The following is a 26,182-nucleotide window of genomic DNA, read 5'->3' as shown; positions in this document are numbered from 1 at the left end:
TCACTGCCCCTGAAACTCTTTTGTGTTTCATTTATTTATCCCCTTTACCCAAGTCCTTGGCAATTACTGATCTTTTATTGTCTCCATAGCTTTGCCTTTTCCAGAATGTCATATAGTTGAAGTCATACAATATGTAGCCTTTCCAAATTGGCTCCTTTCACTTAATAATGTACATTAAGATTCCATGTCTTTTCATGGCTAGGTAGCTCATTTCTTTTTGACACTGAATAATATTCCATTGTCTAGATATATCACAGTTTATTTACTCATTCACTCACTGAAGAACATTTTGGTTGCTTCCAAGGTTGGGCAATTATGAATAAAGTTGCTATAAACATTCAGGTTTTTATGTAGATATAAACTTTCAAATCTTTCAGGTAAATGCCAAGGAGTGTGATTGCTGGATGGTATAGTAAGAGTATATTTAGTTTTGTGAGAAACTGCCAAACTATCTTCCAAAGTGGCTGTACCATTTTACATTCCCACCAGCAATAAATGAGTTGCTCTTGCTTCACATTTTCACCAGCATTTGTGGTGTCAGTTTACCTGATTTTAAACATAGGTGTGTAGTAGTAGCTCTCATTGTTTTAATTTGCATTTTCCTGTTGACAAATGATATGGATGGAGCATCTTTTCATATGCTTATTTGCCATCTGTGTATCTTCTTTGGTGAGGTGTCTGTTAAGGACTTTAACACACTTTTTAATAGCTTTGTTTTTTTTATTATTGACTTTTAAGTGTTTTGTTTTTTTGTTTTTCGTTTTTTGTTTTGTATATTTTGGATAATAGTTCTTTATCAGATGTGTCTTTTGCAAATATTTTCTCCCCATCTGTGGTTTGTCTTCCAATCTCTTGATATTGTCTTTTGCAGAGCAGAAGTTTTTAATTTAATGAAGTCCAGCCAATCAATTATTTCTGTCATGGATTATGGATTATGCCTGAGGCCAGGTCTTCAATTCTTTGAGGTAAGAAAGTACAACCTTTTCTAGAAAATATTCCCCTGAAAGGATATGTGCCTTAAATTCAAGAAGTATCTTGAAACCTTGTGAAATTAGTAAAGGCAGAAAATGTTGGGAAGCAGAATCAAGGGTGAAGATAAACGAGTTTTGGTGACAATATGAGGCCCTGAATCTATCCATACTGAAGTTGAAAACCTCTGGCCTTTTTCAGTTCTGTGATCAAGTATATCTCTGTTTTGTTTTAGACTGTTTGAGCCAGATATTTTCTCATCTGTGAGCAAATTGATGATGAAATTATATTCACTGTCCTGATGCTCTATTTCATAGTATTATATGATTAAATGCCTGCAAACTCCTCCCTTTTCCCTTCTTCCTCTCCCCTCTCCCTCTTAAAATGAATTACAAGATATTACTGTACCCTTTAAAAGTGGTCTGAATAACTCCTCCCTTTTCCCTTCTTCCTCTTCCCTCTCCCTCTTAAAATGAATTACAAGATATTACCGTACCCTTTAAAAGTGGCCTGAACCACCTATTTGATTAGAGTAGTTCAGAGAATGGGCCTGAGAGACTGATAAGATCAGTTTCCTGTTCTGCATAGCAGAATACAGGAAAAACAATTAAGGTAGACTTATACTAAAGTTCTTGAGAAAGAATTGAAAGTCAAAAGTTGAAAAAGCTAATTACAAATGTGAATTTCATAAAAATCATAGAAAAGCAGGTACAACTGATAAAAAAAATTTCAGTAAGTCTCCTAAATAGGGCTACTTTAGTGTCATTTTCTTCCTTTTTTTAGTATAGAGATGAGCCAGGCTCACTTTAATAGTCAGGATTGAAAGTCTTTTATATAAGGTATGGTTATATGATATATATTTAAATATGTATGTCATATTTATGCAATTATATATGAGATGACTGGTAGAATTGCCTAAGGAATAGAGTTAATGTAGAATATATATATAATAAGACAGTATACTAATTTCACAAATAAGAAATCATAATACATAGATGCACATTTGTAATTGAATGGGGATTATTAGCAAATTCTAATTAAAGAAGGTACAAATTATGTTTGGACTTTTTATCTGTATGCTTACTAAAGAACAGTAAATTTTTCTGAAGTAGAAATTTCATAGGTACAATAATTACATTTTATTATTCAAGATAATATATTTTATTTTTTATGATGTAAAAAATAAAATCGTATAAAATCATTTGAGCAGTTTTCAGCATGATCTTTTAACTTTGAATAGAGAACAAAGTAGGTAAATACACATACATGCCGTAATGTAATTCTATATAAATTTACAGCTAGATGCTTTTGAGTATGCAAAACAAAGCAAGACAATACCACCAGAGGGCTTATTATTTAAAAGCACAGTAAAAATGATATTCACATGCATTAAACATTGTAAACCATCTCAATGTATGTCTTATTGACTAATTAGTGAACTTTTGAATGGTTGTTTGGGAAAACAATTAATCAACTCACCAAGGTGCTGTTTATACACCCTTGATGACACCTTGCCTCTCAACCTTAGGAGACCTTTCTGTTACTTAAAGCTGTTGCCATCCATGTATACATGGCAAGAGAACATAGTTCACAAGGGATTTTGATTTCCGAAAGTTTCAAGTTCCAGAGCAAAGACGCAGTTTACTATTTGAAATCAAGATGTAAAATTTTTCTTAAGTGAACAAGTTGACACTATTTTGTAATGATATAATTTTTATGCCATAGGATGAAAATAATTAGTAACTGTATGTTAGGACTTTTCATAGTTTGTCTTAAAACATAGTGATCGTGTAGCTCACATCAGCTGGACCCTGACTTCAGATGAATGGTCTGGAGGAGATCAGATTTTTAAATAGGAGATCAACATGAATAAGCTTAATAATTAAAGATATGGTCAGTGAATAGTGAATATCCTTTAACCAAATTGAAAAAGTCATGAAAGATGGTGGTGTAGGTAAGTCCAAATAGTCTAAATATATATTAAATTGTAGGGTGCGGGGTGGGGTTAAGTGTCAAATAGTCCTTGAAGGATTTTGAGTGGTAGAGAAATATACTGAATTAATTCTTAGGAATTATCAATACTGAAGTGAAGACTACAGTAGAAGTAAAAAGCCTGGGAGTTGGATGAACTTCACGTAAAAGGAAACAATAGTGTTTGGAGACTGATTAGATGTAGTATATGAGGGAACAGGGAGAATTATAATACTGTTGCTAGAGAGTAGTTATTAAGCTAAACTAAATGGGTGAAGTGGTTAGTTGTTTCCAGATGACAAGTTTAAAATGTGAAATTTTAGGTGAACAGTATAGAAACTGAAATGTCTATGAGGCTGTTGAATGTCAGACTGCACATGGCTCAACTGAGAAAGAAAAGTATAGATCTGGATACAGTGGATTAACTCCAGAAAAATGTTGGTTAAAAACCCTGAGAGTGAACAGTGCATGAATTTTCTAGTAGAATTTTTCTTTCTGATAATTTTCTTTTCCCCTTCTATAGAAATAACATGCCTTTTTTTTTTTTCTTTTAAGCATGAATTACTGGTTGCATTGTATGCGAAGCCTAATGATAAATGAATAGATTTCAGGGAGTTTAAATCTTCTTGATGTTTTTGGTAAGAGAAAATTTTTTCAAACAAAAAGATTAGAAAGTATATAAACAGAATTTCCTTTAAATTGTCATTAAAAACTTCCCTTTCCCACTAAGTTTCTTCTTATCATGATCTGTATTTAACACACAATTATTCAACCATCTTTATTGATATAGCAGACTATTAGCAAACAAACAAAAAAGCTAAATACAGCAAAAGCAGGCAGGCACATGACACAGAATTGATTCTTTGTTCAAATATGGTTTGGCTCAAGATCCATTGAAGAAGTGGTTAATGCAAAAGGAAAAAAGTATGCCTAGGGAGAGAGGCATGTGATAGAATTCCGCTATTCTCAGCTCTTTCCAAATACATAATTGGGTGATCTTTATCAGAAAAATGTTATCACCATTTTAGATGCGAAAACCCCAAAGTGCTTGTTTTCAAATAGCTGTATTTTTAAATCTGGGCATAGTCTATAAAGGAGATCATCATATATGTGATCAAAACAAGTGAGTGACTATATATTATCAAATAGATGATCACCAAATGCAAAAACGAACTGATTTGATGTGGTTAGCAGTCTGATAATTTGCAGTGAAATGGTAAATAGTTAGGAAAGGATAAAGAAAATATATAAATTCATAGTGATCAGTTAATAAATTATAGCCCTAGAATAAGCAATTTTACTAGATTAGAAAAGGAACGTTGATGCAAATGTATTAATAGCAGGTAATATATGCATAGGAAATTCATGAAAATATTAATTTAAAAAAATTTAGGAAAGAAAAATAAAAATCATGGTGAAAAGCTTCATCTAAATATTTAGTAGAATTAATGTTGTAATAATATAACACATTTATATCTTTTTAACAAAAACTTTTTCATATACTATTTTCACTGACTTCTTTTTTTTTCTTTTGGTTTTAATTAACCCTCCTTTTGATATTCTTTGGATGAAACCTGTAAAAGGAAGAGAAACAAATTTATGCATGATAAAATGTTTTATTGTGTTATTTCATTTAAAATTTCCTTGCATTATCTTTTAATGTTTAAAAGGCTTTAATTTGTTTATGTCTTTGTACAGAACAACCCATTTCTAAGAAAGTCACTTTGCACATATGAGTTAGCAAAAATGGATGAACATGTTGTTGATTTTTATTATTTTTAGTGAGGAATTCATGATCATTTTATCAAAAATATGAACACTTGGCTGTATATGATTGGTGGAATTTACATGTTGCTATTCTGTAAACATACATCATTTTCATATTCAGAAGAAAATTAATACACAATTTAATGCATTACAAGAAAGCTTAAATATATCTTGGTATAATCTCTTAAAATGAAAGCTTAGTAAATATTAAAAGTAAATATTAAAAGAATAAACTGATGTGTTTAAAATTATTTTCCTATGAAAACAAATTAAGAGGAATTGCAGCTAACATATCCAGCAATATTATCTAAATGTAGTTGAAAAGGGGGCATTAATTAGCTAAATTATAACATTTTGTTTCTTATAATAAATAGAAATAATTCCATGATATTTTTCATAGATTAAAATTCATTTATAATTACAATCACTTTCTTAAACACTAGTGAATTAATGGGCAGAATGTCTTCTATACCTTTTTTACAAGCCTTAAGACATGCATTTTTAGAAGTAAAATTGTTCTCGTTCCCTCCACATCCACTGTACTTAAATGGGCGGCATTTCCCAATAATTGAATTGTAGTAGAATCTGCTCTCATTGGCATGACACAGTCCTCTGTCTGCTGGGGTCAGACACCAGGAGGGGCCGTAATAGTCTAAGAACATGAAGAAAACATGGCAGGTCATATGTAATAGTTAATCTGAGACTTTCATATTATTGTTTATAGGTTAGTCTTGGGGTAGGTTTATGTAAAACAGTAATCTGAATGAATAAAAGTAGTACATTGTAAAATTTATGTATTTCAGTTCCACGAAAATGCTTAACCAATCTCTAAGCATCTGCTATACGGAGACCTTTCTCCAATAAATAAAAAAGCAGATACATTTGCTAAAGGAAAGTTCTATGATTACGCTTTATATGAGAAAACTAGTACGTAAAAAAAAAACAAAACAAAACACTATTTAACAATTTAACTTCTGAAAATCTGTTAACAATATACATTTAAAAGACTATGGTTTACATATCATTTGTTCATGAATGTTCAAATTTTTAAAAAAATTCTGATGAGTAAAATCCTTATTCATTGTCCAACACAAATACTAAAGCTGAGGAAGAGTTTCTTTTCTTGACTAAAAAAGTTCTGAATGGTGTAACATAATCACGATTTAAAGTGCAGGAATTCAGATGTAGAAAATTATAACTAAGCTTCAGAGAATGAGCCCAGAAAAAGATGGTATTACTTAATAATAAAGTTTTCTCATAAATTGAAGCATGAGTTCTAGATGAGTTAGAAGTTTTTGCAAAAGAAAGAATATTACTAAAAAGCCAGAAAATAAAATACTTACATGTTTAAACCAGACAAACAGGCTGGTCTATCAATGGGAGTAAGTACTTTCAAAAACAGAAGATAAAAATGCAACTAGGAAAACAAAAGGGACACCCTTTTCCTTAAGGCAAAGCAGAGAAATAGGTTCAACCCAATGGTAGTATTTAGTGCCTTTGAGAATTCTTGTCAGTGAGGGGGTCTTTGGGAATTCTTGTCAGTGAAGGGACGCTGGTACTCTTTAGTAGCAGAGCTAAACTGCTTGATATTATTAGCAAACCAATATTGCAGGTACGTTGGTAGCTATTGAGAAATCAGTATAAGAAAACTTTAGTGGCTTTGCCAAAGGTTAAGATGTGGGTCAGCAAATGCAAAGGGGATTTACTAAACATTCAACATTGACCAAAAATAGAATTTTGAGGCATGCTGTAGCCAATGAAGGCAAATAGGCTGTGCAGAAAGCAAGAAGCTATCTGATGGCAAGTGAACCCCAGATGAACAGACCATAAAAGAAAAAAATAAAATAAAACAATTTGGAAAAAAAATGAAAAAAAAAATTAACTCGATATATATATTTTTTTACAAACTTCTGCCTTATAGATATTTAAATAAAGATTAGAGTATCTTGATACAATGGCTCATGTAATAGAAAAATTCTGAAAATTATGAAAGAAAGAGTGAGAATACTATGGGAAGAATATATGAGAAGACATTTTAGAAAAGTGATATTCTGTGTCAAAATTCAAGAACTGTAATCACATAAAGAATATTAAGTTTTACTTAGGTCTTTCACTAGGTCTCTAAACATTGTGAAACTTTACTTAGGTCTTTCACAAGGTCTCTAAACATTGTGAAAATATAAAAAAGTCTCCTGTCACCAACAATGGTTTTATGTAAGATGATTTTTCTAACAGTCTGAGATATATTGTAATTGAGCCCTACTATTGTGTAAACTTTTCCAATGTGTGTGCTATGGACTGTCATCAACCCACAGCCTAGGATATGAAATGATTATTAGTTGTCACTTCTATCTCCATGAGCTTCCAAAGTCATCACCTATGTTCAGAAATAAAAGAAATACCCTATAAGCAATTAGTCTTACTTGAGAAACAGAAAAAAAGACAGAGGAAATTGCTATTTTTTTTTTATTCTCAGCAAGCACCTATAGATGCTTCATAGCAAATGTGTGTGATGAAATAACATGGTTTATACATCTATTTCAGTTTTTAGTATTTTGTACTTAAAATGTATTAATCCATAGTAAGTTGCAGTTAATAAACATAGACATAATTATAAGTTGTACACTTCTTTACATATGTTAGTCATGTCTTCATAACAATGCCCTGTCTAAAGTTACTTATTTCTGAACAGAGTTTTCTGATGAGAGGGAGCAAATTCAACCTTCTTTTCATGTAAAACGCAACCTATAGTAAACTTGGCCCCATTACAAAATCAAGGCTTTTTCAAAGTGAGGACAAATTAGTTTGGTACATCTGGGGCTACAGTTCCTTGACTAAAAATAACAAAGGATGAGCCTCTGATATAGGCCAGGAGCCTGAAACACCAGGTAAAACCTAGAAAAAAAAATGCGGCTCTCCGAAACCATGGTGGGTGGCGGAGAGATGTACCCTAGATTCTGTCTTCCTTTGGCAACCCAGTATTCTGACAATTTTGCTACTGAACAGATCTATTCAGAAACCAAAAGAGTTTCCCTATAATGTGGAACAGGGCAAAAAGAAGGCAGGGGATTTGTTTGAGAGAAAATAGACAGTTGATCAGCACAGATGCCATCAGAGAGAATTTCACTACTAACTAGATTGTTCCAGGCATTAGACAATTTCTACCCGAAATTGTTTTTGTGACTTCTGAATCAGAAGGTATCTGGCATGCTGCTTCTGACAGGATAGGATCTGGTGCACTGGCTTGTATTATCCCATATACCTGCTTCTATTCAGAGGATGTCTATTCATGACTGTTTGTCTATCTCACTTTGATTGCCCTAATTTTAATCACTACCTACACAGATCATCAAAAACAACTCATCTTGACCCAGATCAATATTGAGGTTTCTAACACTAGAAATAATATTTTGATAGTGGGTTAAAATTTGAAATGAATTATTAAGGATGTTGTATTATATATAGTTAACATTTAAAAGGTTTTAATAAAGTGATAAATTATCATCAGTTGGGGTGCCTTTATAAGGCCATTACTCTTTAAAACATGAATTATACCACATATGTAAACTAATCCATTTCTCCTCATATCATTTTAACTCTAAGCAGGAAGACTATTATTGAGTCACTCTAGCATAAACAACAGTAGAAGTAAAATAATGAAGCAGATGGTTTCTTAAGGACATTTTAACTCTAAAATTTTCTAAGTCCTTGATTATCATTTTGTTCACTCTTCAAAGGTGAGGAAATTAAATTTTTTTGCCCCTCCTGAAGAGATAAGCTTGACTGTTTTCAAGTAACATATTTATTCTAGATAAACATAGGCACTCACCTATTCAAAATCCAGACTTGGATATCTACAATGAAAGAAAATATAAAGGTTTTGAAGTAGTTGCACATGTGAGTTTTGGGGTCTAGATTATAATCACAAAAAATTTAAGATAGAATAAAAAAAAACCAAAAACACTAACCTGACGTCTGTTCATTTTCCAAAGGGACTTTAATAACCAAATGCATTCTGTCTTGATCTTGCCATTAATAATAAGTTGGGCAGTTTCCATTTAGAGGATCTATGATAGGTTTCAAAATTCAGGATCCATTTATTTTCTGCCAGGAACTGCCATCATCTAGTATGACTGCTAAACTGTAAGGTAGCGCTTCAAAGTCAGTTTTATATGCGGAGTGGCTTATGTGAATTTTCTTTAAAACTTATACAGTAAACTTTTGAATTTTATACTCACTTTGAATCTTTACTGTGCTGTCTTAATGTTCCCAGTTTACATTCTTACTTAGGTTTTTATGTTACCGATCAAATTAGGCTTTATGAACCACTTAGTGACCTGGTAAGTCAATTATTTTTTGTCTTCTGAGACTCTTTTAGGGAATTGATTAACAAATCTTTCCTTTAAATACCAAATTCTTTTTTCCCATCATTTCATAGTGAAGAAAAATATAAAGATTTTTATTTTCTAATTATATAAATTTATATTTCTACATAGGTGTTTAAAAGTGCCTAAATATTTTTTAACAAAATATGGACCTTACTGTAATGTATTTTTTTACTATTTATTGCTTTTTTTTCCCTCTTCTCATACCCACAAAAGTAGAAGGGTACTATATAGAACTAGTAATTGCTCATAGCTCCTCAAATCTACAAAATATAATTTATGTAGAATCTGAGTTGCTATTGATTTTAAGATGCACAGTTATTTTATGCACTGCTTATAAAGAAAGGGAAAAAACTACACAACTGCACTATTACACACTACCAGTTGTAAGCTTCATCATGGTTTAAACAATGTTAAAATGTAGAAAAATATGCATCTTAGAATCAATAAAATACGATAATTTATCTTTTTGTGTCAACACACCAAGCTTAAACACATACATACACATATATCCATATACAAACACAAAGATACATATGCAAACACACAGAAAAATGGGAATAGAAATGATATATGCTATCTATTGGGCCAAAAGCTGAGAGAGAATACAATAAATGGGAAAGATAATTACTATAAAGATGATTTTAGCAGGTACCAAGCTTAACAGTTTGCTGGATTACAGCTCTACAAAATAGATTATTTTATGCTGAGCTTATTCTACACTGTTAGGGATACTCCAGAAGCTACTTCCAGTCTTACATTTTATTTACTTTGTGATGATCTAGAAAACAATAATAACAAAGAAATTTTAAAAAAGCAAATAAATAGTAAATGACTATGCTAAAATGTTGACAGTGATCATCTCTATGTAATGGAAGTGTGGCTGATATTCTTTTTTCTACTTTTCTATTTTTTTTCAAGTTGTATACAATTATAATGCTCAAATTATATAATACAATATATTATATAATAAATATTAGAAATAATTTATTATTAAATAATTTATTATTGATAATATATTATTAAGTAATTATGTAATACTATATAATAAAAATATTTTTATAGTGATTCCAGTGTGCAGGTGTCATAAAGGAAAAGTTAGACATTGAGATCTGTTTCTGATTAGGAATGAATGGTAAACCTATCACCTATAAATTGACTATTTACATGTAGTAAATCTGTACTGCAGGAAAAGCATGTATCTTCATTCATTAACAAGGGAGAAATGGTGTTAAATGAGCAGAAACTGACATTTCATGTAGAAAAGAAAAGAGAGCAGGGAATTGAAAAATGATTACTATGGAACTTTTTGTTTGTGTATGGGGCCACTTAGCTGAGTATGACATGTAGAAGGTAGGCTACTGAGGCATTTGAAACTGAAAGGTCTTAGGGGAATAGACCACAAGAAAAAATGCCTAAACAGGGAAGCCTTGACATATTGAAAAGGAAGAAGAAAAACTAGTAGATATTTATTGGGTTGTTCTAAATACTAGGTTAAAATTTTTATATATGTCATCGCAATCTTCACAAATCTTTTATATAACAAATGAGGAACCTGAGGCTGAGAGTTCTATAATCTTTTCAAGGCCACAGAGTCAGCCAAACAGCAGAATTGGATATTAAATCCACATCTTTCTGCCCATAAAGCCAATGATCTTAACTACTCTGATATGTCATCTGAAAACTAACTAGAAAATAAAAATAACTGAGCAAAGATATTTTAATAATTATCAGGTAAAGTGAAGTTGTCACGATCCACTCCCCCAATTTTCTCTTCTTTGTAGCTCAGAATGTCTTAGATGCTTCTTATACTTAGTTACATACATAAAGCTGGAATTTATCATGTTTGAACAGAAGAAAGATATGTAATCAAAATAACTCATCAAACAAGGTGGCTGGAAAGAAGCCAAACAGTATTCAGAGAGCTCGAATATTTGAAAGCAAGAATTACTGGGACAGCATTTTAAACCTAGACTGATTCTAGAAATAACAGACCAAAGTTCCTGGCTTTTATGCATTCTGTGATCATTCTGTGATCATTGTACTGGCCATTCAGGTCCATTTAATGTCCTTAGGATGTGACAGAAAAGAGAGATGTCCCTAGAAAAGAAAGAGTTGGGATTTTCTTAATCAACACACTTTATAGCAATGCTTCTCAAATTCATTCTTACAAAGATTTTCCAGTATTCCAGAAGAGAAAGGGCAGTCGTAGGATTACATACAACATAGAGTACCACACATGGGCTTTTCTAATCTATTCCTGCCTCACTGCTAACCTGCCTTGAAGTAGTCAAAACCAAATTTATATTATAATAGGAATATTTTTTTTAGCAAAAAACATGTGCCATCAAATTAGAATTATTAACTTATTAGTTTGTATTTGTATTCATTGGTGGATAAATTTTGATTTATAGTTGTATATGGTCACAGTCATAAGAAGTTGATTCCTACTATTTTACATGTTCATATAAAATTAGTTATTCAAAATAACTTGGTTTACAAATGGGAAGTCTGTGGGTTTTTTTTAAAGGTATGTGTATATTATTTGAGTTTTAGAAATACTTATCTGGAGTAATCTTATGACTGGGGCAAAAAATTTATCCTTGTTAAAACCAGATATGGTCCAGGAAGGAAGGGATTAGCAAAAGTAGTCAGTGGTCACCTAGAGTGACTGTATTTGGATGGCAGCAATCTTGGCAGAAATGAAGTGCTATATTTTTGTTTCTCACCAGCTCTCCTGCCAGGAAGAAGGTCTGATGAATCCTCTTCACAAGTTGTTATCTATTTTTAGAAAGCCAACTTGTCAGAAAATCAGCATATGAAGCACCAGATTCACCATGTAGGCATGTGTAGATTATAAGAGAAGTTCCTGTGCTTCGTGGTCTGAGAGCACATTATGAAAAACAAGATATTTCTTTGGGACTATGGAAGTGGGCTGTTGATAAAGTGAAACTTTTCAGAATTGTTGACAGTGCTAGTGGATAACTGTGGCATGCAGCTAACTATATATATTATATTTATTATGTATTATACATAATATCTGAGTTATTTTTGATCTCTTGATTATCTCTCTATCACTATGCCACCTGTTTTCCCTGAGTCAGAATTAGTTCATGCTTATTTTTTTCAGCATAACATGTCCTAACATATATATGATTTTGAAAGATTTTTAAAATAAAACCATTTTACATATCCAATTTTTTATATAATTTTACAAACCAAATTTTCTGGCAATATATACATATCTAAAGTAGATAAATAACCTGATTTTTTTAGCATCCCCCTTTTATTTTTATTAGTGTCTCAATTTGGATTACATATGATCGTTGAGGTAATCTACACATGAAGGATTATGGTCTGAATGAAACAGGTACAACTGAAAATTGAAAAGATAGAAATGGACATTTCATTGATAAAAGCAATAGAATTTAATGACTCAATAGAAGAAAAGTGATCAAAGGAGATTACCAAGTGCTATTCTGGAATAATTGAGGAAATGGTGACAAAATTCTGAAAGTTTGGAAAGCTGAAAATATGAAGATAAAGAAAAATTATACAAATAAAACTCTTTTGCCTTTGAATCCCCATGATACTTCTGCATGCCAGTATTCTCAACTCAAATAACTTGTTTTTATCTGTGTACAATGATATACTTAACAAAACATTTTATAAAAATCTCTTTAAGAAAGAGGCTCAATCTTTGAGGTCACCTAAGTAGCCTATTAATATTAAAACATGGAAATAAAAGGAGAAAATTAAAGCTTAGTTGTGCTTATAAGCATTCAACTTTCTTGAGTCAAGAGGGCTCACTGGGAAAAAATATTCTCAAACTCATTTGCAATATTATGGCAGTTAAGAATAAATAGCAATTAAAAAAGAATTACCAAATTATTTTCTAGTAACATTGAACAGAACTGCTAAAATGCTTTTCTAGTGTCATGATAAAGAGAAACATTAAATATTTATAGATATTTCACTTAATAGTAATGCAATTTAGCTATATTTTTGGAATATTCAAATTATTCAAATACTCTACATAAGGATTATTGTTTAATGGAAAAATTTAAACGAATGCTATTCTATTTGTATTTGGGTTGCGTTATTACTCCTGTAAACTAATCTAAACCTTAAAGGATTATATCATTCCAAAAAAACCTAATATCCACAGAGAACCTTACACATTTACTAAAATTTGGAACAAGGTTTTACAGAAATATAGAACTGTATGTTTTTTAATTTTAATAGAACATTAATATAATTGTATGCAGTGACAGATGTAATCATTTTAGAGCTGGAATATCAAAAGTGCATTTATAGACCAAAGCCCTTCGACAAAGTAGAGGACTAATCTAGGTATAGAAAGTGTGGGGGCATAATTGCCTTCCTACATTCTGCTGCTTGACAGCATTGAGAAGATTTCACCTAGGTCTTAGATAGCAGAGAATGATAGTTTCATTCTCACCTTCTGCACCTCGGATGGGACAGACAAGGAATCCTGAAGGTTATAGAAAGAATGGAGGCAAAGCTTTATTGTCACCTTTTACCTTCTAAGCTACCCTTCCAAACTTCTCATTGAAGTTATCGCAACATTATTTCATGTTTTAAATTAGGTTACAAAACAAAGGAAAATATATGCTTACAGAAAAAGAGAAAAAGAGATTAAATTGGCTAGAGGAATTTAGATTTTAAGCAAATATGTATAATAAAAGATAAAATAGTTCTAGACAAATAAAGGAGACCATATTTCTGATTTTATATAAAGTTACTACAAAAGAATTATCTCTTAAATGTCTATTATTTTAAATAAAAATCATCTTAATATTATTTCCTTTTAAATTCATGTGAATTTTTACTGCTTCCTTGATCATTTACACTTATAACCATTAATTTATTTATTGCACTTTTAGTGTGCATACACATAGAAACTTAGAGTGGGCATTTGTCAGTATTTAAAACTCATTTACTTTCTCACACTTATTTTCTTTATTTCCCCTTTCTATGTTGGTAGTGTACCTGCACCCAAAATCATAATCTTTATACAATGCTTTATAAAATTTCAAGGCAAAATTATTTCCTAACCTACTCTACTCATTTTAATGATAAAAACTGAAGCTCTCCATTTGAATTAGCAAAGTAACCCACACAAAAAATATTGAAACGTATTGAAAGCTGATTTCATATTTCTTTTATTTGTAAATATACTGTATCAAATATACTTTAAACCCATTAATATGTTTGTCATTTTGAACTTTACATCTTTCACAGCAATAAGATTTAGGATGCATTTCAACATGTGATATTTAACTGGATAAAACAAAATGTCAATGAAAAACACAGGGCTGAAAGGACACAAAGAAACAAAGCAATGAAATTACTTAATTTTAGAGATAAATAAAAACTACAATGATACTTATCATCATCATCATCATCATCATTATTATTATTACAAAGTTTAATAATTAAATTCAGATTCATCTGGTATTGAATTCACTGCCCTCATTATAGATTCTAAGGAGCTCAAGACATTTTGAATATGCTATATTGTCCAACTCCCATTGAAATTTTGCATGCTCTTTATAACATCTCAAGTGCTGTTAGAACACTGCTTAAATAACTACAACTTAGAGTATTTAATCCCTGAGGCACCCATTCATTTTTTAAGATCTCACATTAAAAATAAATACTTTATAAAAAAAAATTTATACTTTAGATTACATGCATTGATCCTGATTCTTAGGCTGAGCTGGAGAAGAGAAGAAAGAATTGAGATGCAGGGTGGGGTCGGGGTTGAAATGGAGAGGACTGAGAGTGATGACTGTACAGAACTTAATTCTTACACATGACAACGTTTGAAGTACTGAGAGAGTATATGATGTTCGCTCTTGATTGTCATGTCTCCTTACACTTTCCAGTCATTCTATTAACATGTTTCCAGTTCTCTGTGTAACTTATAAGCTATGGCATTCAGGGCTGAAGTAAATTCCACCGACACAATCAGGTCAGTGTGGGACTGAGCTAGACATTTACAACCCTCATTCAAGAATAAGTTCTAGTCAACAATTTGCAGTGCTTTAGATCCACCTGGACAGAGGTTTGTTTTGTTTTGTTTTCTGTTTGCTTGCTTATTTTCTGCTTGTAAAGAGACATGCTCAAAGACATTTTGATTCTGAACTCCATCTCACTCTAACACATGGCTAGGATGAGAACCCCTGGCCCAGACACTATGTCTCTTTTTACCCACAGATTGCAATTTTAATAGCCACAGAAAGCTTTCAACTCATGCCAAGTTTACATCTAACACTTTCACATGATCTATTTCTAAGCAAAATCTCCAATTCCTGAATGAAAACACGTGACTTTTTTTTTTTTAATTTATGTAGGACCTTACATTTATCCTGTTAATTTTTAGCTTTTCAGGTTGTTTTTAATTGCCAGGATATTTGTGGTTTCTGCTTATATTTTCCAGTATTTTTACTATTTTCCCAGAGCTATAATTTTGTGGGCATATTTCCTATGTGATTGTTAAAATTTGAATAATATGTTACAGGATTGAGCCCAGAAAAGAGTTCTGCAGAAGTCCAAAAGAAAATTCTCTTCAGGGTGACATAACCTCCGGGGATGGTTATTCAACAAATTTCGAATCGTCCTGTAACTAACTCAGAGACCTTGTCCAATGCTGTGCTCAATTTAAGAGCACTTCAGACTGCCTTTGACAAACTGCTGCCATTACAGTGATTTACTCTAAGACACTGAGGACGATAATTCATAACATTATTTTACAAAATAAATTTGGCATAGAGTTAAATATCACATGAAATATTTCATGTGATATGTAATCAAAGACCTACTTCAAAGCATACTTTAAAATAGATTAGGAAAACTATTTTATGGGATTAAATGTCTTACATTTTTTGAATCTCAGCGTTTCAGCACATCTATTATTAAATAACAAAATTGAATTTCTTTAAAGCATAGTTCTAATATACATTCTACTTTTACTGTTGCCCTGATAATATTTTTCTGGAAGCAATTTTTTTAAAATGAGATTCTTACCCAAAAAGCTGGAAAGTTTGGTAGGCTGGGGAGTCAAGGAGTCATTATTCACAGAATCAAGCTGGGTTCTATAATCATCCACCTGGAAATCATTCACTGAAAATATACAGCCAAGTAAAATATGAGACACTGTCATAAGCTAATAATTACATACAAAAGCAAAGCATAGTCGTTGGGTTAAGACAAGTAGACTTCTAGAAATTTTATTCACATTATTATGTTAAATTAGTGAACAGAAACTATATATGTGCATACACACATATATGTATACATGTATGTGTATGTGTAATATTTCCATGAGTAACTGTGGTTCTTAATCAAAAAAAGGATAATAGTTAATGTTTAAGTCACTCCTTTAATAAATTTTATAGTCAGATAAAACATTGATTTTAGGTGGTATGTTCCAAAAAACTATTTGCCCACAAATTGTTATAAACTTAAGGATTTCAATAGTCCTACTCTTGTACCTAAATTATACTACAGTGTTCTCAGGAAGGAACAGTAAATAATGAAACCTAAAAAATACAGAGTCAGATCTATGGAAACAATTTTCACTATAGTTAGATTTCTTAAATATCTGCTTTTTTTTAAAAAAAAAATGAACACAGTGACTAATTTCTATCAGATTTAATAAATACAAATGTACCTTCATTTGTATGGCTAAAACAAAATGTATGTAAACCTGACCATCCTGTAAGATGCTTTATTTTTTAAAAAATGCCTATAAATGAAGTAAAATGAGAAGAGAAATAAACTTACATGTATCCTCACAGGTGTTCTTGCATTCTTCCAAAGATTCAAAGTTGTTTAGATTGCCAAGGCACCCACCGTACTTGAACTGTTCACACTGCCTTGACTGATTGTTATAAAAATACCTAGTAATATAACCTCTACAGATTCCAGCATCTTCTTCCAAAAAGCAGAAATCTGGCTTTTCTAGAAATTATAAAAGTATTAGAAAGCAATATTCTTTTTTGTGAATAGTTTCATTATTTTTATTAAATTTATAAATAAATGGTTATGTTAAAGTTATTTAAGGAGTAAACATGAAAAAGTTAAAGATAAAAGGTAAAAATATTTCTTTATCCATAGCTGTATGACATTAAAGTTATTTATTATATTTATTATAATATTTAGAATAGGGAAGATGCAATTATCGCACACCATTGCTATGGAATTTCAAGTTCTAAATTTCTTGTAATAAATTAGCAGGGCATTAACTAGTTCATGATTTGAGAGAATAAAAAATATTGGGTTATTTTACCCTAGGTTTGGAAGGATAAAATATGGCAAAAATCTGGTTTAATTATTTTTATTAAGCTATGTGCATCCACATTTAGGAAAGATTTACAAATATTTCATATTTTTAGGTGTGGGGGTTCTTATTAGGGGAAAAGTGTAATTAATGTATTCCATCAATAAGAATAATTTCAATGAAAAAAAAATTGGAGAAATTTTGAGGGGTATGGAAGCTTTTCATTGCTATTCTTAGAAGTTCCTGAATTCTTATGCTGAAATTAATATCTATGTAAGGTATGACATCCCCACCACTGTGTTTCTTATTTTCTTTCAGTTATTGGAATGATTCCAACAGTGCAAAGGCTGAAAGGAAATACATATTCAGGGATCGGAGAGGCTTTTGAGAAAGTCTAATACTCATTCTTTGTTAGTGGTCCAAACAAGGCTAAACACAGCTGTCACAGAAGTTGTGCTACTGTGATCCACATTACAAGCTTCATCTACTCTGTAAATAAGAGAATTAAACTTATTTTTAAAATATTATGATCTCAAGTCTTTGAGCTTAGATTTTGGGCGAGAAAGCTTCAATTTCTTCATTTTTCTCCCAGTAACTATGGTACCATAGTGGCAAAAATGATCCGTAGTATCCTTTTACATCTTAAAGTAATTGGCTGTTCTATCACGAGCGTTTTACTATAAAAAAAAGCATGTACTTAATAATGATAATTTCTGCAACAATTACAAATCTGCAGGAAAAATGATCTTCAATGAAAAATTGTTATTAAATAAAACAACCTACTTTAATATAGTGTAAAAATATTTTCTATAACTTCTCAAAGTACCAATTTGAAAGTTATTTTATTATTTATTGCCTCTTGTTTTTCAAGATGAATGTTATTATTATTCCCATAATAACAATTTGTAGATAAGCTTATTATTGGGACAAGAAAAAAACCCAGTTCTTTAATTCGTATAATACTCTTTTGTAAGAGAAAGAATATATTCAGTTATTATCATTTGGATTTGTTTTGGTCTTAATACATATTTCTTAGGAAATTTTAAATCATCTTAAGGATATAAGAATTCTATATTCAACAAAAGGGGATAGGTAAAAATCTTGCACATAAACAACATAAAACAGTAAAAAATTATGCTGAAAAGTATAATTAAAAAATTCTACATCTGGAAGTTGCTATTATTTATATGAGGCCCCATTCTAGGACATAAATTTATTTTGGGACAAAGTTGAAATTGCACACTTGCAAAATATTTCTGAGTAGGCCGATAGTTTAAAATATTTAGGGTTACAAATCAAGAAATTCATGCCCCATATTCCTCAAATAAATAAAGTAAATTCATATTGAATGTGCATACACAATCCTTGCTCTAAATTGATGCCGAGTTAAAACTAAGTAACATAGAATGCATACTTTTAGCTACATTCCAATTTACACAAGTTACATGATTTTCACTACTAACTTATTTGAAGTTGCATATTTAGCAATTATGAAGTTGCATATTTAGCAAAACAAAAACAAACAAAAAACCCATGCCCCTTATTCCTCAGATAAAGAAAGTAACATTTGTATTAAATCTGATTTAAAACACTAAATAATATTGACAAAAGCAATTGTTTATTGTTAAATACCTCTGCTTTTGCTCATGATTGTTGACAACTCAAAGACATGTATCTATTCAGGGTAATATTGGATGAAATTTGCTAAAGCCACACAATGCTGAACTTATCAAGGGATTAGAGATCAGAGAACTAAAGTAAGACAAGCAATGTCTAAATTACTATTTGGGAGGTGTTAAAATAGCATGTGTATGGCCCTGGGTTGTTACTGATCTAATACAAAATAGAATGAGAGTTAATACAGCGCTTAAAACCTTCACTACCAAATATTATGCATGTTTTTTTCTAATTTGTCATTACATCTACAGAAACCATTTCAAAGATCACATGGATTTATAATGAACTCCGCATCAGAAAAACCTAAGAATTAAATTCGTAAGTGCCTTACATGAATTTTACTAATGAGCACACAAATAAATGTTCACCTTTTTGCAATGTTGTCTTTTTCCTACCACTCCTCTTTGGATAATCTGCAAGGAAAACAATATATGTGTATCAATTGCATCAATTTATAAAATAATGTTATGAATTTCAATTTTACAAACTAGGGTAATGTATTCATTATCATTAAAATTATTCTTATAAGAATGTCAATAACTATTTTTTATTTTCTCTAAAAATTAAATATTTTAATTATAATTATGAACCCACTTCATTTTAACATAATAATGTATCAAAAACTATGTTAAAAGTTCTAACACACTTACAAAAATAAGAATTCATGGTAAACTAAGTTCGCTCTTCAAAATACTTGTGGTAAACTAAGTATGCTCTTCAAAATATTTTATAAATAACGTGATTTATTTATAAAATAATGTGAAATATGAAAGTAACTCAAACAGCTTACTTTGCCTATAAAAACAGACAACTTCGATAGGGGATTAGGAATAGGGGTGGAAAGATCCAGAATTATCTCTTTTCCTGATTCTTTTCCCCGCCTCATTGTCTCAACCCAATTACAAGCTTCATTATTATTTCCAAGTATGGAAGAGAAATAAAGCAAAAGACATCTGGGTTTAATTTACTCTTCTTTTTCTAGTTCCTTGAGGATGACTCTTAAAAATTCATCTTAAACTTTTAATTTTTCTAATAAATATTTATAGTTAGAAATTTCTCTCTAAGCACTGCTTTAGCTATGTCCCACAGACTTTACTCTGTTTTTATTATTATTCAGCTCACAATATATTCCATAACCCATGTATTTCTGGCTTATAAAGTATTTTAAGTTGGTAGATAATGTTGTTCGAGTCTTCTGTATCCATACTGATTTTCTGTATACTTGTTTTATTAATTACTAAAAAAAGTGTCAAAATATGTAACCTAAACTGAGGAATTATCTGTTTCTCTTTTCATTTCTGTCAGTTTTTTTCTTTGAAAATTTTGAAGTTCTGTAATTGAAGCATATCTTTATTTAGACATTGGGGATTGTTATGTCTTTTTGATTAATGGGCCCTTATTTTTATACAATATTTTTCCTTTCTCCTGTTAATGTTTCTTGTCCTATAGTATACTTTTACTAATCATTCTTATTAGTGTTTGCACAGTATACCTTTTTTCATTCCTTCACTTTTAACATGTGTCTTTATTTTTAAAATGTCTTTCCTGTAGACAACATGTAGTTAGTTCTTGTTCTTTTTTATATTAAGTCTAATATCTGACTTTTAATTGGAGCGAGTACACCATTAAATAGTAATGTAATTATTATAGGTCAGTAAAAATTCCCAGCTATTTGTTTTCTGCTTTTCATCTGCTCTTTGTTCCTGTTTCTCTCTTCTTTAGGATTCCTGTCTTCTTTAGGATTATTTAAATAAGAATTTCATCTTCATTATTTGTCTATTTGCTATACCTCCTCTTTTTTTTATTTTTATTTTTAGCAGGTGTCCTGGGCTTATAATATGCATCTTTAATTCATGAAACCCTAGCTTCAGGTAATTTATACAACTTTCACCTATAATATCCAGAACCTTATACACTAATATTGTATTTCTCCACTCCTTTCTTGTGTATTAGTTTTAAATCTTTTAGTATTACTTCCAGTGCAAGTCTGCTAGCAATAAATTTTCTCAGATATATTTTTAATCTAAAAAAGTTTTTATTTTATCTCCATTTTAAAGATATTTTTAATATATCTAGATTACTAATCGGAAGTTTATTTTTTCCTCAGCTCTTTATATAAGATATTCCATTTTCTTCTCCTGTGAATTATTTCCTGATGAGAAATTTGTGATTCTTTTGATATTTGTTCCCTTATACCTAATGTATCTTTTTTCTAGATTTTTACGATTTTCTTTTTATCCCTGATTTTTAGCAATTTGATTATTATATTCATTTGTGTAGTTTTTCTTTCTTGCGCATTAATTGTTTTCTAAATTTGTCAAGGCTCTTGGTTTTATGTTAGTTTTCATAAAATGTAGATAAGTTTTTTGCCATTATTTATTCACATATTTTTTTCTGCCTCCACCCCTAGGATGTCAATTACACAATTTGATTGATCTTGATAGTATGTTATTGGTTACTGGGTTATATTTTGTTTGTTTGTTTGCTTATTAAGTCTTTTTTCCCCTCACTATGCTTCACTTTGCTCTGTCTATATTGCTCTGTCTTTAAGTTTACTGATCTTTTCTTTCATAATGTCTAATCTGCTCTTAAATACATCTGGTGAATTTCTTATTTTATATATCATATTTTTCAGGTTTATAATTTTTATTTACTTCTCTTTTATATATTTTACTTTTTCTTATTATGTTCATGTTTAGCATGTTTATAATAGTTATTTTAAAGTTCTTGTCTACTAATTCCATCCTCTGTCATTTCTGTGTCTGTTTGAATTGAGTAATTTTTCTCCTAGTTATGGAACACAATTTGCTTTTTCTTTGAATATTTAGTATTTTTGAGGAATTGTGAATATTTTTGAATATCATGTTGTTGGCTGCTAGATTTTATTGTCTTCCTTTAAAGAATGTTGAAGTGCCTTTTGGCAGGTAGTTAAACTACTTGTGGGCCAGCTAGATCTTTTAACGTTTTCTGTAAGCTTTATTATGACAAATCTAAAATAACATTTTAGATTTAATTTAGTACTATTACTGAATTAAGTGCTAAATTTCTTTTAGTAATGTGAGAGCTCTGGAATTGCTTCTTAAACTCATAGAAATTTGCCAAATACATACAGTTTTATTATTCGGTAACAAACTCAAAAGGATTGCTATCCAGATTCTTGTAATTCTTACCTACATAAGTCCATCCTCTCCCTCATATTTTTCCTAAAACCCCAGTCACCTCAACCTCCCAATCTCCAATCTCCACATCCTCCACCATAGGGACCATCATGCTGTGCGTGGGTGTCTGCCCCTTAACTGTGGTCTAGAAGTGCCAGCATGCAGAAATTTGTGGGGATTAGATGACTCGCCTCACATTTTTTCTTCCTCTCAGAAATCAAAATCCTGCACTGTCTTTTGATCAATGTCTGAAAACAGTTGCTTCACATATTTTGTCCAGTTTTTTAGCTATCTATACTAGAAAAGAGGGTTCAGGTCCAGTTACTCATGGCTGATGATGAAATTCTCCTTCTAGGTGATTTTTTTGTTTGTTTAAAAAAAAAGCCTAGCCATATTTTTTTCTGCATGCCAGCTATATCTTTAACAGTAGCTTACTGTATAACACTCAAATATACAAACAATAATGCCAGGTGGCTTTTAGAGAGATAATGAGAAAATGGAGACATGAGACTTATATGCTAGGCAATAATGATGTTTTAGAAGACATTATAAGCAGGGCAGTCGCTGAAAAACAAAATGATTATAATTGATTAATTACAAAAGAAAAGGGTAACTTTTACACAATGGTGAAATAAAAGATTTGTAAATTATAAAAAAGAAACAGGTATGTAATTCAGGGAAGAGACAAGTTGACAAAAATAAGTAGGCTGCTAAACAGAAAAGTGAGGTTTATAAAGAATGAGGCAACCAGGCCTCTAGCCAAGGTGCTGAACCTGAGTGATATTCAACTCAACACAAAATGATACTTGGCCCAGTACAGAAGAGAACGGCTTATAGAAATCTGTAATGAATGGAAAATGACCAGGCAATCACAGAAACTAAAGACACCACAGAAGACCACTGAACTGCCTAATCTGTGTTAGTAACATTTCTAGCACATCTATGGAGAGGAAGTAGGGAAATAAGTGCTCTGAGGTCAAAGAAATACATTGACATTCTTTTCTGTAAGCTCTGGAGCATACAAAACATTTCAGAGACACAGAGGAGAAAAATTCTCTCTTTTCACCACATAGAGATTTTCCCACAGGACTAGATCATCATGGTGCCAAGGCTGTTTTGTAAAGCTGCTTCAGAAAGCCTTATCAAAGTGAGAATGTAGAGCCGCCTGCTTTTCAAAAAAAAAAAAAGACACATAGTATTACAAGCTAAAAATACCATTTTTATAGTATTATGATTCAGTTCGACTAGCTCTAAGAACATGCTGTGGGGAAATTTGGAGCTATAAACTGGTGACATGAAGACAAATCAGATTCTTCCATCCCTCAAGAAACTCACAATTCAGAAGAATAAAACTGAAATAAAAACATTCCAAATTTTGACCAGTAATTATTTGGAATTTATCTCAACAAGAAGAGGTAAAGCCATGTACAAAATATCCAAAAAAACCTTAATCAGATCAAAGCAGAATAAAGTGTTTGGTAAAGTTGAATAACAATATATGATATACTTTTAAACCTTATTATTTAGTAAAAATATGAAAAGGAAAGTTGGATTCAGTGATGTCTACATGGATTAGCATGAATGATATTTTCTACAGTATTTCAAGGTTCCAATGGGAATGCTTTAATTTTATGTGCATATTTTTGGTCTCTGATGAAGCAAGGAATTTTCTAATTGGTAGCTAGTGAGAGCCTCAAGTAGATTCTCAGATTCGTTGCCTTGACAGGGGACAGTAGTGAGATCATTGTATTAATAAAGTCTAAGTCACTCTAACAATGTCTTTCTTGCCAACTCATAGCTGCTGAATTACGCTCACTTCATTGCAGATATAAAACCTGTTGTGCCAACTTAAAGAAAGGTTTTTCTTCCATCTTTTTATAGAGAAGTGTACAGGGCAATAATTGGGGCTTAATATACTTTATAAAGACTGATATGAAAAAATAAAAAAAAATAGCTGAAAACAAATGCTGAAAATGTGAAAAATGTGAAAGAAAGATGCCTTGGAGTATAAAAATAATTTCCACTTATTTTTTTTCCTAAAATTATCAAGTCTATGTTTAGTTCTAATAGACCTAAAGGCTACTAGGAGATAAATGTCCCCAGAAACATACCATTTACACATTTTTCTTTGCACTCTTCCAGACTTTCAAATCGATTCTGATTTCCTTCACATCCTCCATATATAAATTCTTCACACTGTTGAGTGTGAATGTTGAAAAAAAATCTCTTTAGCATTGCTTTGCATGGGCCATCGTCTGCTTTAAATGCACAAAATGGATGTACAAGTTTCAGTGGCAGCAACTCAGCATCTACAAAGTAAAAATAAAAAAATGTGATATATCATCTTTCATCAACATTGTAATAATGTCCTTTATTTCCTTTTTATTTCATTTTTAATATGTCCCAGATTTAAGGAAAAGTACAAAAACCCATAAAAAGTTATGCAAAGCTATCAAAAAGGTAGATAAATTTTATAAACTCACCAAAAGACAGGTCTCATCAACTATTAAACTTGAATAGTTGATTATTAGTCAGTGATAAAAGAAAAATGTAGATTAACTTTTCTAGACTCGTGATAGATATTACTTAAACCTGTACCAGTTGACTGATATGGCATTGAGTAGTAGTTGCAAGGTAACCTTTTTGTTGACATTACAAATAAGTAGAGACCTCTTTTTTAATTCAGCATTTGTTGAGGGCAGATGTTAATTTGAGTTTCCCTCCCTAATCCACAATTGTGTCACTTTTTTAAAAAAGCAACAGTGTATTCATATTCATATATATATATATCATACTACATTAAACCATTCTCTAAATATAAAAGTGTTTGATCAATCTATCTCATCATAAATTCTTTTACTTACCATGATTATTTTTTTTAAGAACATTGAAAAAATTAAATGCTTTCTATGTTTAAAAAGAATGAGGCTATTCTCTGGACCTGGAATTATAACTTTTCCCCTAAATATTCAATCACTTATTTTAGTCACAGGAGAATTTTCTGTCTTGGGGAGGAGGGACTTGTACATACAGAAAACTCAACTAAAATTTTTAAATTTGATTTTTATCAAGTCTAATAATAATAGAGGCCTAATTTTAAATAAATTACATTTGCTTACGGAATCTACCGGTAAGATATACACTGAAAATTTTGATTGGTACAACCAAAATAATAATGATCAAAGAATGCCATATAATACTGCTTCAGTATTGTACGTGCATTGAGTCTATGTCTTTTCTATACCATTCAATATTCACTGTGATCCCTTATAGGGGCTATTGAAACTTCAAACCAACTTAAAACAATTTGCCCTATAGGATGCAGAGATATTCTATTAAATTAGAACTGGTAAGTATAAATATCTTCAAAAAAGTGTTTTAATGCACCATAAAATAATTTACTTTTTTAAAAAAGCATGAATAACTGTCACTTTAATATTTTTACATAAAATATTTAAAAACATAAAAGATAAATTTGTGAATGTATGATATTCTAAAAAAATCAATGATAAATTTTCCTGTAGCTTCAAAACTTCTGTGAAGTTTTGAAAGAGAAAGTATGTATATCATAAAAATTGGATTAGGTAATTTTATCAAGCCTCTTATACACTTCATATTTTGTTATCCTAATGATCTATAGAATTAATGTCAAGTATTAGTCATATTTCAGTAATGTTAAAACTATAACAAAATAATTTAAATGTTATTTTTAATTTTCTATATGAATCTTAAAGAGATAAATAGGCCTTGCAATCTTGAAATGGTTAAAAATATGGCTTTCTACACATATCTTGGTATTATTATACTTTTCAATTCATTCAACACTTTGCATGAACATGTAAATTTTATCTCAACCACTAATGCAGCTTTTTAAAAAAAAAATCTGAGTATAATTTGCAGAATATCATATCACCATTTTGATTTCTTTGATAACTAAATTAACCAAT

The 26,182-nt window shown here is 30.7% G+C and overlaps 1 protein-coding gene across 1 annotated transcript in view; it reads right to left on the bottom strand.

Annotated features, from left to right (window-relative positions):
• Positions 1–3,413: 3,413 nt before the first annotated feature.
• TFPI (tissue factor pathway inhibitor) overlaps positions 3,414–26,182 on the bottom strand; it is a 54,709-nt gene continuing 31,940 nt past the window's right edge. Inside the window, exons 3-8 of the mRNA XM_039856106.1 lie at positions 24,347–24,544; positions 19,446–19,490; positions 16,905–17,081; positions 16,146–16,241; positions 5,180–5,359; positions 3,414–4,514 (exon numbers count right to left, since the gene is read on the bottom strand). Of these exons, the coding sequence (XP_039712040.1) occupies positions 4,411–4,514; positions 5,180–5,359; positions 16,146–16,241; positions 16,905–17,081; positions 19,446–19,490; positions 24,347–24,544 (800 nt within the window). The 3' untranslated portion in view covers positions 3,414–4,410. The remainder of the gene's footprint in view (positions 4,515–5,179; positions 5,360–16,145; positions 16,242–16,904; positions 17,082–19,445; positions 19,491–24,346; positions 24,545–26,182) is intronic.

The sequence above is a fragment of the Pteropus medius genome, unplaced genomic scaffold (assembly GCF_902729225.1).
Source record: "Pteropus medius unplaced genomic scaffold, Ma_sr-lr_union100, whole genome shotgun sequence".
Lineage (NCBI taxonomy): Eukaryota > Metazoa > Chordata > Mammalia > Chiroptera > Pteropodidae > Pteropus > Pteropus medius.
The sequence above is the reverse complement of the archived record's forward strand: the minus strand, read 5'-3'. Positions and strand labels throughout refer to the sequence as shown.